The following is a 14,373-nucleotide window of genomic DNA, read 5'->3' on the forward strand; positions in this document are numbered from 1 at the left end:
CAAAGTAGCGAGAGTGGCTTATTCCACACTAACACGGCAAGACAAGGAGGGTTGGCACTTCCGGACCTGGAACACTACTATTGAGCAGCCCAGGCCCAATATCTTATCCAATGGTACAAGGCAGAGTTCATAAGACCCCATGTCCAAATTGAGAGAGCACTGGCGACGCCTCATCTCCTGCGGTCAATAATCTTTGGCCAATTCCCGGCCACCCAATCATCGATGAACCCCGTCACCACCACATACTCAATCTGGAAGAAGATTGCTAAGGAAAGGAACGTCACGTCCAGACACTCGCCTCTTCTCCCGATAAAACACATTCCAGGAATCCCCATTACAGTCGAAAAAACATACCTTCTTTGGTCAGAAAAGCTACAGCTACACTCCATGCACGGCCTCTTCTCAGAAGGTACGTTCCTCACTCCGCAACAGGCCCGAGAAAGAGGAAGCAATAACACCCTCGACACCTTCATCTACTTCAGACTACGACACTCCCTACAGGCGGTAATCCCGTCGTTCCCGCAACCACCACCAGTCTGGGACCTACTCCACAGTACAATCCATGCTCAGGGGGATGGGCCCCATTGAATCGGATCCGCCCGGCTCAAAGGCAAAAAGGAGGTGGGAGAGGGATCTCGGAAGCACAATCCTGGATGACGAATGGGCCTACACGCTATACCTTATGCAAAAAGTAGCGATCAACTCGAGGTTTAAGCTGATCCACTTTAATTTCATGCATCAGACTTACCACACGTCAGCAAAACTGCACGCCCGAAAAGACTCCATATCGGCAGAGTGCGTCAGATGCGGGGAACAAGAAGCAGACTTTTTTCATCTGGCGTGGGCCTGTCCCCCGGTGGCCAACTTCTGGAAAACAGTATTTGAAAAAACCTCTGCAATAATAGGAACTGACCTTCCTCCTGAGCCAAAAATAGCCCTACTGGGCCTGACCCAAACACTTCCTAAAGGAGTAAGAAAACTAACGGATCTACTACTGATCCTAGCACGAAGGAGAATCGCATGCAATTGGGGCAGGGGCCCCGCTCCAAGTTCACAGCTCTGGCTGAAAGACATTACATACTGCCAAGATGTGGAAACTGATTTCATTAAGACTCTGCCGTTACACGGCCGCCCCCCAGATATATGGGGTCCATACATAGCATACTTGCTTTCAACAGCAGACGCTTTGGACTCACAACAGCCAACTCCATCAAGGAACTCAAATGACAGCCCGATACATGACGCCAAATCCTCGAGCGCTGCGTCACAGGGATGAAGGCTTTGGTGCAAAGACTCTATATAGCATAAAAGGCGAGGGAGAGGGAAGGTCCGGGTTTCATGTCACGGCCGGCGCATGTCCGTTTGGTTTGAGCGTTCTGTTTGAAAATACCAATGAAGAAAGTTTGAAAAAAAAAAAAGTAATCGGTTATCAAACTTCATAACCCTCAGTCTGGGAAACCTTACCAGGAGTAGTCATCTTTTCCCAATAAATAAAAATACAAATCAACAACAGGATACCCACCCTTATGGGATTCAAACAACATAGTCTCTGGGTTTCAAAATTCCCCAAGCAGAGTTCCCAGCCCAGATATTTTCACGATTCAGTCAGTAACAGTCTTGTGGTTTGAGTGTACCTACATTTCTTTCTTATCTCTTTGTTCTATAGATTCAGATCCTCTGCTTGCTTGGGTCTCAGTTCTACATGTGCCCCCACACTAGGCTATGGAAAGGAGTCCCAGGATTAAACAGTGATAGGAGCACCTGCAGAGTGCCCATCAAAAAGTAGCCTCTTCACAGGTTTGACAGAGATTCTTGCTACCTCCCTGTACCAGGTCTGCCACCCCCGCCCCCCTTTGCACCCTGTTCTGGCCTTCCTCCTTCACAAATCCCAATGTCTGCACACATCCTGCTGCTCTTGTTCGTCTGCATTTACTTTCCGCCCCTTCACTTCCTTTTGTACTGCCTCAGGGCTGCCCACATGCTGGTCCGTCCACCCCTTAACTAGTTCCTATCACACTTGTAGCATACCCTTCCCTTTCTTAACTCCTCCAAACCCATCTATTTTTACACGTGAATGAGTGAAAGTTAACCTTTTAGTGAGGACTACATAGAAACAAAAAACAAATGATAGACATGATTTGTGTTTAATGCATGTTAAAATCACAGCAATCCATGCAGACAAGTCTGAATGGCCAGTTGAGCAGAACATCCTCTTGATATTTGGGAAAATCTCATCTCGCATCTCGAGGCATTGGTATCCCGATGGAGAAGCCCAACTGGATAACTAATGGGCAATGATTTAATCAAAACGTATGCATAAATAGGAGTGAAATAAAATCAGCAAAAATGTTGCACATCATTTTTTCTTTTACGGATGTTATTCAGCAGAGAAAATGCTAGTTTATCCTTCTATCAAAGTATGAGGGAAGGGGGAGAGAGGAATTTAGCAAAATGGATAAAAGTTATCCGGGTAGGGCAAGGAACCGGAAAGAAAGCCACTAGAAAAGAATCCAAAAACGTGCCTCACATAATAAGGCAACTGAAAGGAAAGAAAACCCACCGGATGCGCCACCGTAAACAAAAAAAAAAAAAAAAAAGCAACTCAATTACAATTATGTCAGTGCAACATATTACAATGAGTAGAAGTATTCGTGTAATGAGCAATAATTATGTGAAATACACACAATATACTTCCCATCTGTGTGCTCTGTAACTTGTGTGTCACAGCCAAGAAGAGAAATAAATCGGACTACTTGAATAGGACAGGAAAACTGATGTGGATGCTGGGCTGAAAGGATAATTTGGCTTGTTTTAAAGAGGACACGGGCGGTTTCAAGAGAAATTAGCATCAGAAGTACTCAAGTCTGCTATCACATACCAATGCCTGCCTGGATCCTGGCGATCAAGGTAATCTTAGGCCTCTCTTGCTTTCTTCCTCGTAACATATTTCAAATGCCCATGCCAGAGGTCAGTTACAAAACTTTGTGGAATCAGGGGATTTCAGATTCCAATCGAGCTGCCTTATTGACGTCCCACATTACTGAAGCTGTAGTGGTATACGTGGTGAGTGACACCAGAAAAATGAAGGACGGTAACAGTGTTGGAGCTCTCATTCTATTAGATCTCTCGTTGACATGTAAAACCTTGGACAAATCTGTTATCCGCTTGGCAGGTTGTCTAAACAGTGAATTATGGGCCTGGCCTTAAATTGGCTATGTTGCTATTTAATGGACTGAAAGTCCTACTCTACTCCTCTACTGCTGTAAACCTAAACAGTGGTGTCCCCAAAGGGTTCTTCCCTTTCTCCATTTCTTTTTAGCTTGGGCTATAGGTGGCAGAGCCACCTATAAGCTGAAACGATTTCTTTGGAGTACAGATAGATAGACATGGCATCTGAGGAGGGACACAAAGCTTGAAGGTGTTGTTGGTTATTTGCCCACCCATTGACTGCCCATGGCCATGATAATCCCTATGGCCATTCCCACCCCTCTACACCCAAAACACCTCCTCTTGGGAACCCTTTCAGCTCATTTTAATGAAGCCTTACCATCAAACTCTGCACTCGAAGTTCCTGCCAGTGTTTTTTCAAAGCAGACTTCTGAGAGTTATTTGCTTATTTGGAGCTGTGACCAGCTACTGGTATAATAAACAATAACTAAACCATGTCTGTTTGCCGCCACTCGACTTATGAGTCCTATGCATGTCCTTCACTGAAATCCTGTTAAAAACAAGCATTGGCAAAGCCAACAGTTTTGACTTGTGTATATGTATTAGTTTGCCAGGCACAGCTCTTAGATGCCCAGGTATTGACACCACTTTCCACCTGGTACCATTAAGGGCCTGTTGTTGCCAATATAGCAGTACCTCGCAAGTGCCTTTCCCATGCCTACACAAAAGCCCAAACTGTTGACATTGCCAATGCTTGTTAATATGCATGTTCAGTCCCAATCATTCCTTGTGAGGGTCCATGACGTGCACCTTTATTCCTACATAGACAACCACCAAGTCCTTCTCCATTTAAAGGGAGACCGAGGTTGTTGATGCGTGCTTTGAGAAGTGCATGAAGAGATGCCTGGTTGAATGTAATAACACCGGCTTCAAATCCACCAAAGACAGATATTCATGTTTGTGCGAGTAATACAGGGCACTGGAACATTCCCTCTGTCCATTTTCCCTAGGCATTTAATGCAAAACAGTTCATATGGTGAGGAAACTCAGAAAAAGTTGATGACAAACGATAGCTTTGTCCTTATATAAGAGTTGTGACAATCTTGCTTTTTTCATCTGCAAATACTTGGAAGGATTCTTAACCTTTTTGCATTCCCTCAAAGGATCACCTTAGCCAATGGCTTTATTCCAGCTAAGCTTCACTAGTTCAATGTTGTTTACCTTAGTCTTCCAAAGCGTAACATTAAGCGTGGAAGGGAGTGTCCTGTTTAAGTCCACCTGTGTCACCCATAAGGCTCTCAATAGCATTTGTGGTGGGGGTATGGGGAGAAGAATCTTTGCAAACATGCTGGTCTTTGCACTGAGAGAATAACTACAGTTCATGTTTTGTCAAACTTTTCAGATGGGTTCATATTTTAGCATATAGAAAAAAATGAACTGGAACACATTAAAAAATGTATTGAATTACTGAAATCAGCTCATTACCAAAAAACAAAGTAAACAACACAAATCTGAGCTCGTTAACTAAGTCAAACACAAGACAAGATAGATGTAAATCCATTCATCTTACTTTAAATTCTTTTCTGTCAATCAAGTTACATGATTTGGTTTTCATTTCCTTGCTGAATAACTAGTTCACTTGTTGTACAGATGTATTTAAGCTTATTTTCTGAACTTCTCAAAAGTGACATGAACCCGAGTGGTTTGTTGCCATGTTTGTTACCTTTCAAAGTTTCAAATACAAATAGTGTGAACCAAAATAAAAGCTCGTATTCATGTTTCTTCTTGTGTTGCATAATGATGACCCGATTCTTAAAGATTTGCATTGCAGCAAATGAGATGTCTGTGAGCATCTCCCGACTCACAAAGCCTAAACCTGTACACCATCTGGAATAGCCTGCGAGAGGCCATAGAGCAAATCTATATGAATCACGTTTGCATGTGTGCATCTCAAAGATACCCCAGGCATTGACAGATTCTCTTCCGGTTCAGGAAATAGGTTATAAAGGAGGAGTACATTCGGAGATGCTCCCAGGCCTTCCCTGACCACTCCAGCAACATCTTTGAGAATAAAGCCCTAAGTGCTGGGTCGTTTGACAGAAGCTAGTCTTATAACACAAGCATCCTGAATAGTGCAAACCTTGTACCCAGCAGATTCTAATGTTTTGTTTCTTTCTATAAGCATCTTGTTGAACATTTCATTAGTTTGGATGGAGAAGGCTTTCCATTTTATGAATGGGCATGACGATAAACGCAACATTGCAAAAGGATTAGTGAATTCTGCTTATGCATGATATATTTTCGCATGGTCATTTTTCAGAAGATAACATACAGAGATCAAGGCAATTATGGATTGTTCTATATATTACATGACTTCCATCGAATTTACATTTAGATGCCACAATGGCAGCATGTTTCTGATCTGTTTTTGTCAAATTCTTTTGCAATTTTAAGTGCCGTGCTATTGAGTCCCACAGACTGCATGTTGCTAATAATAGATACCACAACTCCCCTTGGAGGATGGCTGGCTGCACACCCTGTATGTGAAGTTTCTGATTCTTCAGGAAGGATGAGCAGGACACTGCTAGCCCCCACTGCGCCTCCAGTGTGCGAGACATAATGTCTCTGCAGCCGGCACTTCCCACACTCCTGCTTTCTCTCCACGGTGGCCCATCCCATAGCATATTTTCCCTCTTTGTCCCAAGACATCTCCGTGTTTGGCACCGGGCTCCACATCATCGCTACTGTTTCTGATTTTAAGTAACCAGACAGAAGCTTCTTCCTGGTTTTCTGAAATTGATGAGCCTGGTAGCTGTACAACAAGACATTCCCAAATGTGAGCAGGTCACCCACTGTAGACAGGAAACCGCCACCAGCCCACTTATAAGAGTTGTCCACATATGGTGCATTTACCAGACGACCTTTTTTATTGTACACATAATACCTGAAAAAGAAGGGGAAAAAAACAAGAATCAGTTTTTTAAAATGCATTTTCAAGCAAAAAAAATCGAACATTTTCATGTAAATAGTTCTTGCTTATCACACTCGTAAGGCACACTTTCGTGTGCCATCTCTGGGCCCTAGTTGGAGGAGGATCTTCGGAATCAGATGTTACTTTACGCTGATAAGATACAAGTGTGTAACATGCATCATTTGTATACCAACATTTGTTCTTGGGATTGTCACAGAGTTTAGACGTCTTTTTGTAAATTGACACGCCATATCGCTCTCGCCTGCCTGAAACATAGATCACTAAAGAAAGTTTCAAGAGTAAGATAGATTATATCCGTAACAAAACGACTTTCTTTGACGCAGGAATACTATTTGAATTTAAATTCATCTTCAAAGAGTGCAAGGATCGCATGAATGCATCTTTGTTTGGGAGAATAATCAAGTAATTAGAAATCAACTATGTAGCAGGGAAGATACATAGAATAATAAAAGTTTGTACAGCAATCAAGTAACAAAATAATGGGTGCAAAGTTATTAAATCCAAGGAGATACAAAATTACTGATGTCCTGTTAGAACAATTAGTGTCAGGTAAGTACTGTAGAGAAGAGTATACAGTGTACAGAGCAGCTATATAGCTTCAAAGAGCCAAGGCTGGAAGATAACAACTGAAAGGGAGGGGGCGGGGGAGGAGGGGTCAGCCACGCACCCAACCAACGGTCTCGGAGTGTGATGCACATGTCAGTAAAACGGGACGACACATATATTCTGTTTATTTCAGCAACGCCATAAAACAAGCACAACGAGTACACACAGAAGCAAATCTTATGAAAACATAATTGGAATTGAAGTACACTGTACACACACAACATTTGAAAAATCCATTATCTAAAAACACGTTAAAAGAAAGTTGCTAAAATTCGATTCGGTACCACCAATCTAATATCGATTAACCACACATTACGTTAATGCTGTTGAAATATACTAGCAGGCTCTTTGTGCATTATTTAAGCAAATAAAGTGCAAAGTCGAAAGAAGTAATAGGAGTGCTCACAATCGAGATCCTTATAAAGTGATAGGATAGGCCCTGCATTTTAAACATTTCACAGCACCAGTTAAAATTGGACTGCACGTTACACTCAAACAGTCATTAAAAGAAGCTGAACCACATTAAACAGAATGGAGCACTGTATATCAGTCATAGCAAAACACAATCAAAATGCCAAATGCTGTCAAACTGACAGAATTCAACCCAAAATCAATTGTGTGCTAGCATAAATCGTATTCTTTTCCACCAAGCTTCGATTACACATTCTGCTACAGGTTTTTCGGTGGCATCCGATAAATTAATGTTGCATTTGGCCTTTCACAAGGGTATCGGCCAATAAGATCTCAGTTATTTATACAGGGGGCAGAAAATAAATGAATGTTTCATCCTCTGTTATACAATCACATTTTGAAGAACGACTTTTCCCCCACTTGTGTTAATGCATTTAAAGGAAGAATCCTCAGACGCATTTTCGCCAGGAGAGCACGCTCCTTAACCTCATGTCCGTCGAGGTACATCTCAAATCAGTTACCATCTTTGGTATTTAGCAAACAATCTTTAGATAAACGGTTTTCCTTACAGTTGCGCCCCATTTCACTGATTGGCCAGTTTTCGTATGCCTCCTTCAATAAAGACTTTGCCTGGAGGCCATGAAAGCGTGGATTTATAATAATTATAATTGTTCTTTTATAACGTGCTTAATACCAGCGAGTGGTTCCAAAGCACGCTATCGCGGGGTCGAAAGTGTTGTGCTGCGTTGTCTTGCTTTCAAGACAAACGCGTTGCCCCTGAGCTAGGATTGTGCCAAAGGTCAGTACATAATTAAACCATGGTAAATCCCCCGCCCATGGCAATTTAAGAAAGTCTTTCAGCATGTCTGAGTATTCATTAAGAGATTCATTGTTCCAAATTCTCAGCCAGCAAGTAAGCTGTTTAAGTCTCAGTTTAAACACTATCCCCAGAATCTCTAATGGCATTTTAGTTGGGATTGATGGCGCACTGCAAGGTAAAGATAAAAGTCTTTTCAAAATCTTGTTTTCTTTGGTTTCCACGGCAGCAGTGTTGGAGTGCCCCCACAATTCTGAACCAAAAGTATTAGGTGCTACAGCCTGTGCATTATACACCTCAAGTGCGCTTGATAAAGCTGGTCATTCATTATAGCACTTAGGAAATATTAACGTTGCTTCCCCCTACATCGTAATATTGTACTACTCTTCCCAATTTGTGGTTTCCAGTCCATTACTTTGTCGATTCTAAAACCTAAATCTTCAAATGCTTCGGCAACGTCCACGGTGGTATCATCTGTTGCAAATCTAATTTTAGAAGGTTTCCTGCCCTTGAGGAGGGGCGGGGGGGGGGGGGGAGGTTAGGGGAGTGACAGATTAAAACATTGGTTTTGGCGAGATTTACTTTTAGACCCTTGTCCTTAGCTAAATGGTTAAAGGAGGGCAATTTGCCTTTGCAGGCCTACATTAGATTTAGATAATGAAATAACATTGTCTGCATAGAATAAAGTGGCCAATACACAACTGACTTGTCTCAGCGTCCAGTTCTGAAATTGCATTGTACTTATCGTCATTAATAAACAGTGAAAAGGGCAGGGGAACCAAAACAAACACCGGACAAACCCTGTTATCTTTATTAATTACGGGGCTGTGTCCCTGAATGGAAGCATCATTGGTATTGATATATAATAGCCTTAGACCAGTAACAGGAGAAGCTGGAATCATCAGCAGTTCAAGCAGAACCCAGAGTTTTGGTCATGTTACAGTATATAATGCAGTTTGCAGGTCAATGAACACTAAATAAATCGGTTGCCTATTAAGTGATGCACATTTATAGAGAATTAACAATAGACAAAAGACTCTCAGGCCGATTCATGGAATCAACGTGCGCCGAAAAACGGCGCACGCGTGCAAAAACGTGCGATTCGCAGTGAAATAGCGAAAATCGCAGTGCAAGTGCGATTATCGCAGTGCAAGTGCGATTATCGCACAGAAAACATTGCACATCTATTCATGGAAGTCCGTGCACGCGCAAAATGTGGGATGTGCGCGGCGCACGCTGGCGCACAGGTCATCGAACGCTGTGCGATAAGGCCACAGCGAATTCGCACATAACAAAAGTAGGCGTAACACGGGGCGTCACACGCAGAATGGGGAACTCGTGAAAATGTGGGCGTCACGGGGGAAGTACAGGAGGCAAGTGCGCAGAACGCCCACACGCTCGCCTACAACACGTATTCATGGAATCGAATAGGGAAAAACAGCGCACGGCCAAAGATGCGCACAGGCCCATACATGTCCGCCACACGAAAGCAGGCGGTAGCGTCCCTGCGCAGGAAAGAAATGTGCGCCAAAGTCCTACACGCGCGAGAAGGCCCACACGCGATCGGGCCTGGGGGAGCGTGTGCGTGTATTTCAGAGGTGCGCGAGAAGTTACACGCGCGATCGGGCCTGTCGGAGCGTGTGCGTGTATTCCAGAGGTGCGCGGGAAGTTTCACACGCGATTGCGCTGCGTGCGGGTATTTCCGGGGTGCGCGGGAAGTTTCACACGCGATCGGGCCTGGGGGAGCGTGTGCGTGTATTTCAGGGGCTCGCAGGTGTTTTCACATGCGATCGGGCCTGGGGGAGCGGGGTACGTGTATTTCAGGGGCTCACGGGTGTTTTCACACGCGATCGGGCCTGGGGGAGCGGCTATGTGTATTTCAGGGGCTCGCGGGTGTTTCCACACGCGATCTGGCCTGGGGGAGCGTGTGCGCGTATTTCTGAGGTGCGCGAGAAGTTCCACACGCGATTTGCCTGGGCGCGTGTATCCCAGGGGTGCGCGAGAAGTTCCACACGCGATTGGCCTGGGCGCGTGTATTTCAGAGGTGCGCGAGAAGTTTCTCACGCGATTGGCCTGGGCGCGTGTATTTCAGGGGCTCACTGGTGTTTTCACACGTGATCGGGCCTGGGGGAGCGGGGTACGTGTATTTCAGGGGTTCGCGTGAAGTTTTTCACGCGATCGGGCCTGGGGGGGAGTGGGGTACCACTCACCGTCTGCCTTGCGTGTAGAAGAACGCGTAGCCAACACCCGCTGTGAAGTAATAGCGTGTGAACCCCAACGGATGGAAAACACACGCACCGCACGAAAAGCACGTACAGAGCAGTGTAAAGGCACGCGGGATCTCCAAGCCCTGCCAGGGCAACGCCCGTGCGCGAAACATCACAGACGCGCTTACGCTGTAAGGGCCTTTGGTCCAATGAAATCGCATACGCGTACTGACGCGCTAAGGGCCTTTCCTCGATTTTCACGCTGACGTGCAGGATTTTCACGTGCCAAATCACTCCGTATCAAGCTGGCCACGCGAAAACACACGGAAGACCACGCTCCTGCCCAGAAGGCCGAATTACTGCCCCCCATTCCCCCGAGAAGCCTCCCACGTGCCATCTGCTGCTGCCTGCCTGCTGCCACCGTGCCCTGCCATTTGGTGCCTGCACATCAGCCATCTGCAGGGGTCCAGTTGCTGTGTCCACCCCTGCTGGAACAGAAGACTCCCGACTCGGATAACATCGCTCCACAGCCCAGCCCCAGGACCCAGTTGCCCACCCACTCCTGCCCCTGGGGTTGCCATGTCGGGCACATCAACATCTGGCACCAGTGGCAACCCCCGGCCAGAGGGGCACCAGCTTCACTGCCACCGAAGTTGGTGTCCTGGTGGAGCAAGTCCTGGGGCAGTATGATGCCCTCTTAGGATCGTCCCGCGCCAACAAGGAAGGACGGGAGAGGATCTGGGCCGACTGTGCGGTTGCCATCAACGCAGAGGGGGTGGCAACCCGCACCATCCAGAAGGTCAAGAAGCGCTGGGAGGACTTGAGGTCCAGGACCCTCATAAAGGCCCGGCGCCTCGTGGAGGGGGGCCGGGGCCGCATGAGTTCCATCCAGATGAGGGTCCTGGAACGCGTACACCCAGCGCTCCACGCCCAGGTCCTTGAGAGGGAGACCCGTCTGGAGTTGAGCGGTAAGTGGCCAAGCATTGCTGTGTGAGACAGGGTATGTTGCAGTGTGCTGGTTGTCTGATACTTGCCTGTATGTGTGACATAGGCCATGTACGCATGTATGTGTGCAGGGACATCATGGTAATGCATGTGCGACCAGTAATGTGTGAACCACACGGTTGTTGCATGTGTTTAAATGCGACATGGGGAGCCCTATGCAGATTGTACACATGAGAGCATGGCAGTCTCTGTTCCTGGACATGGGTGGGGGGTGAGGGATGGGTGCTGATGCCAGGTACATATATGGTATCCATGTCTGTGTGCCTGACCTGCGTGTCTGTGACTTGTGAATGCCATGGATGCATGACACATGTCTGTGACAATTTACAGATTCACTGATGCAGCCTAGTCATCCTTGTATCCACTGTGATTGGGGTGTACGGGGCCAGATGGATGTGACTGAGGTGAAGTGTGTGCATGTGATAGGCATGACCCATGATGCATGTGAGTTCCATTACATTGTATGTTTCGAGAGTCCATTGGACATGTATGGAAATGTCCATGGCATGCACCATGACTGTCACTGTGTGTGTTTTGCCTGGACTGACGTGTTGTGGAGGGACATGATGGAAGTGTACTTTGACAGTGGCACTCATCTGCTATTGCTTCCTGTCTAGGGGACCATTGTACAGTACCCTGATGCTTGTGTTCTATGTCTCCCTCTACGCAGCGGCTAGTGAAGAAGAGGGCGGAGACGGCGCTGTGGAGCAAGGCGGCGGGGATGCCCCCACGGCTGCAGCGGAAGGGGTGGGTGAGCCCCCACAGGGGCCTGCTACGGCGGAAGACGGTGAGGAGCCATCCAGGTTGGTGGTTTCTACGGAGGAGGAGGAGGCCACCACTGAGGCGCACATGGGGCCTGGTGGGGGCATCCCTGCTGGTGCAAGTGGTGCAGTCCAGGGGCAGGAGGCAGCACAGGTCACCGTGGAGGGGCCTGTGCATGTCGCTGTCCCTGACCCTGTGGGTGCACCACCATGCACCAGCAGGGATGCCCCGTCCCAGGCCCGTCCGCAGGTAGAGGGGATGTCCATGTCATCTGACTCCCCTCCACCTGCGGACGAGGGGACCCCTGGCCGTATGGAGAAGGTCCTGATTGGGGTCGCGATGCGCACGGCTGTGATTCGTGATGCCGTGCGTGCTTCCCAGGAGGAGCACGCACGTCATCACGAAGAGCACCGTGCCGACGTGGCCCAATTGGGATCGTCCATGTTCGGGGGTTTCCTGCATGTGTCGGCCAATCTGGCGGCCCTCTCCTCCTCTGTGGAGACTATACGCCAGTCGTTCTCCTTGCCGTCTTCCGGCCCAGATGCCACCAGGGCCCCCTGTGGACCTGCCCTGACCAATGCAGCCAGCTCGGTGGGGATCCCATCCCTGCCACAGTCGGGAGTCAGAGGTCCAGCAGGGGTGGACACCACAGCAACTGTACCCCAGCAGATGGAGGATGTGCCGGCATCATCAGGCAGGGCACGTGCACGACGGCGTCGGTGGATTCCATCAGCCTGGATGCCGTCGTGCTGGCAGAGGCAGTGGCGTCGGAGGCAGCAGCGGAGTCAACGTGGGAGGCATCATGGCTCAGGGCCATCAACATCGGAGGGGCAGGCCTCGGCCGGAGGGCAGGAGGACCCAGGACGGGAAGCGTCTTCCGTGTGGCAGCGGTTGGGCCAGCATATAGGTGCGGAGCGGCGGCGGGCAGAAGAGGCGCGGCTCACAATGGTCAGGGCGGAGAACTCCATGCGGAGGGCCCTGAGGTGGGCCGAGTGCCTCGAGGCAATCCGCAGGGGGTTGGAGGAGGAGACGGCGTCGTCCCTGCAGACCCTCGGGGCCATGGAACAGGACCGCCTTCGGGACATCAAACAGGAGTTCGATGATGCCCTGGCCCGGAACACCACGGAGTGAGCCGCTGGACTTGCCCGCCGCCTTTGTATATAGTTATATAGTTAGTGTTAGGTTTCCTTTAATTTTTTTTTTTTTATTTGGTTGCGATTGGACAATGCGCCACATTTTTGTATATAGTTCAGTTTTTAGTTAGTTCTCATAGTTAGGTTTCATTTGGTTGGGCTCATGGACCCGGGATTATCTTGTAAATAGTTCTTCAATGGATTTTTTTCATCGCCATGGAGCAATGGTTTTTGTTTATCATTTACACTTGGATTACTTTTCTGACTGTGACTTTGGACACCATTCATTTGGATTGTGCTGTGTGTTTTTGATTTTTTTCATGGACATTCATCTTCTTTTGGTTCTTTTGCTTTGTGGTTTTTCTAATTTCATTTCCATTCAAGTTGATTTTCAATACATTTTTATTTTCATCCTTCAATGTGTCGTATCATCTCATTGCTTTCATGCATGTCATGTTGGGTGTTTTAACATTCACTTGCAGCCATTGTGTGTGACAGACATGTGTTCATTTGCATTATTTACATTGGGTGTGTAACATGCAATTGCCTTTGATATGTGGGTGGATGTGATAGTTGGTTGGGCCTTTTGGAGGGTGCCCCTCCACTGCTGGGGGGTGGGGAACATGAGTTGGACATGGGTGGGGGCCTGCTGGCAGGTGCCCCACAGTGCTGGGGGGTGGGGGTGGTGGGGAACATGAGTTGGACATGGGTGGGGGCCTGCTGGCAGGTGCCCCGCAATGCTGGGGGTGGTGGGAGACATGGGTGGGGGCCTGGTGGAGGGTGCCCCTGCACTGCTGGGGGGTGGGGGTGGTGGGGAACATGAGTTGGACATGGGTGGGGGCCTGCTGGCAGGTGCCCCGCAATTCTGGGGGTCGGGGTGCAAGGGGACATGAGTTGGTGATCATTAGTGCAAGGAGACATGTGCCTTTGCTGGGGGGCATGCCCATGTTGGGTGGGCTGCCTGCGGGACATGACCAGGGATGCAGGGTAGTCCCCTGTGGTGTGGGCTGCCTGCAGGGGCCGTGGAGGGTGTACAGGGAACACCTGGGAGGACCCACACTGGCAAATCACATGTAGGACTCCCCGGCACCCCTGAAATACATGTACCCTGCTGAAATCGCGTGTAAAACTTTCCGCGCACCCCTGGTATACACGCACACGCTCCCCCAGGCCAGATCGCGTGTAAAACTTCACGCGCACCCCTGAAATACCCGCACGCAGCCCAATCGCGTGTGAAACTTCTCGCGCACCCCTGAAATACACGCGCCCAGG

General features: G+C 48.0%; 1 protein-coding gene across 4 annotated transcripts in view; it reads right to left on the reverse strand.

The window, feature by feature from the left end:
- Positions 1–2,128: 2,128 nt before the first annotated feature.
- LACTB (lactamase beta) overlaps positions 2,129–14,373 on the reverse strand; it is a 1,309,212-nt gene continuing 1,296,967 nt past the window's right edge. For all 4 annotated transcript variants that reach the window (XM_069624465.1, XM_069624466.1, XM_069624467.1 and 1 more), the window contains one exon: positions 2,129–6,112. In XM_069624465.1, coding sequence (XP_069480566.1) covers positions 5,560–6,112 — 553 coding nt within the window. In that variant the 3' untranslated portion in view covers positions 2,129–5,559. The remainder of the gene's footprint in view (positions 6,113–14,373) is intronic.

The sequence above is a fragment of the Ambystoma mexicanum genome, chromosome 11 (genome assembly GCF_040938575.1).
Source record: "Ambystoma mexicanum isolate Mex_15411 chromosome 11, UKY_AmexF1_1, whole genome shotgun sequence".
NCBI lineage: Eukaryota > Metazoa > Chordata > Amphibia > Caudata > Ambystomatidae > Ambystoma > Ambystoma mexicanum.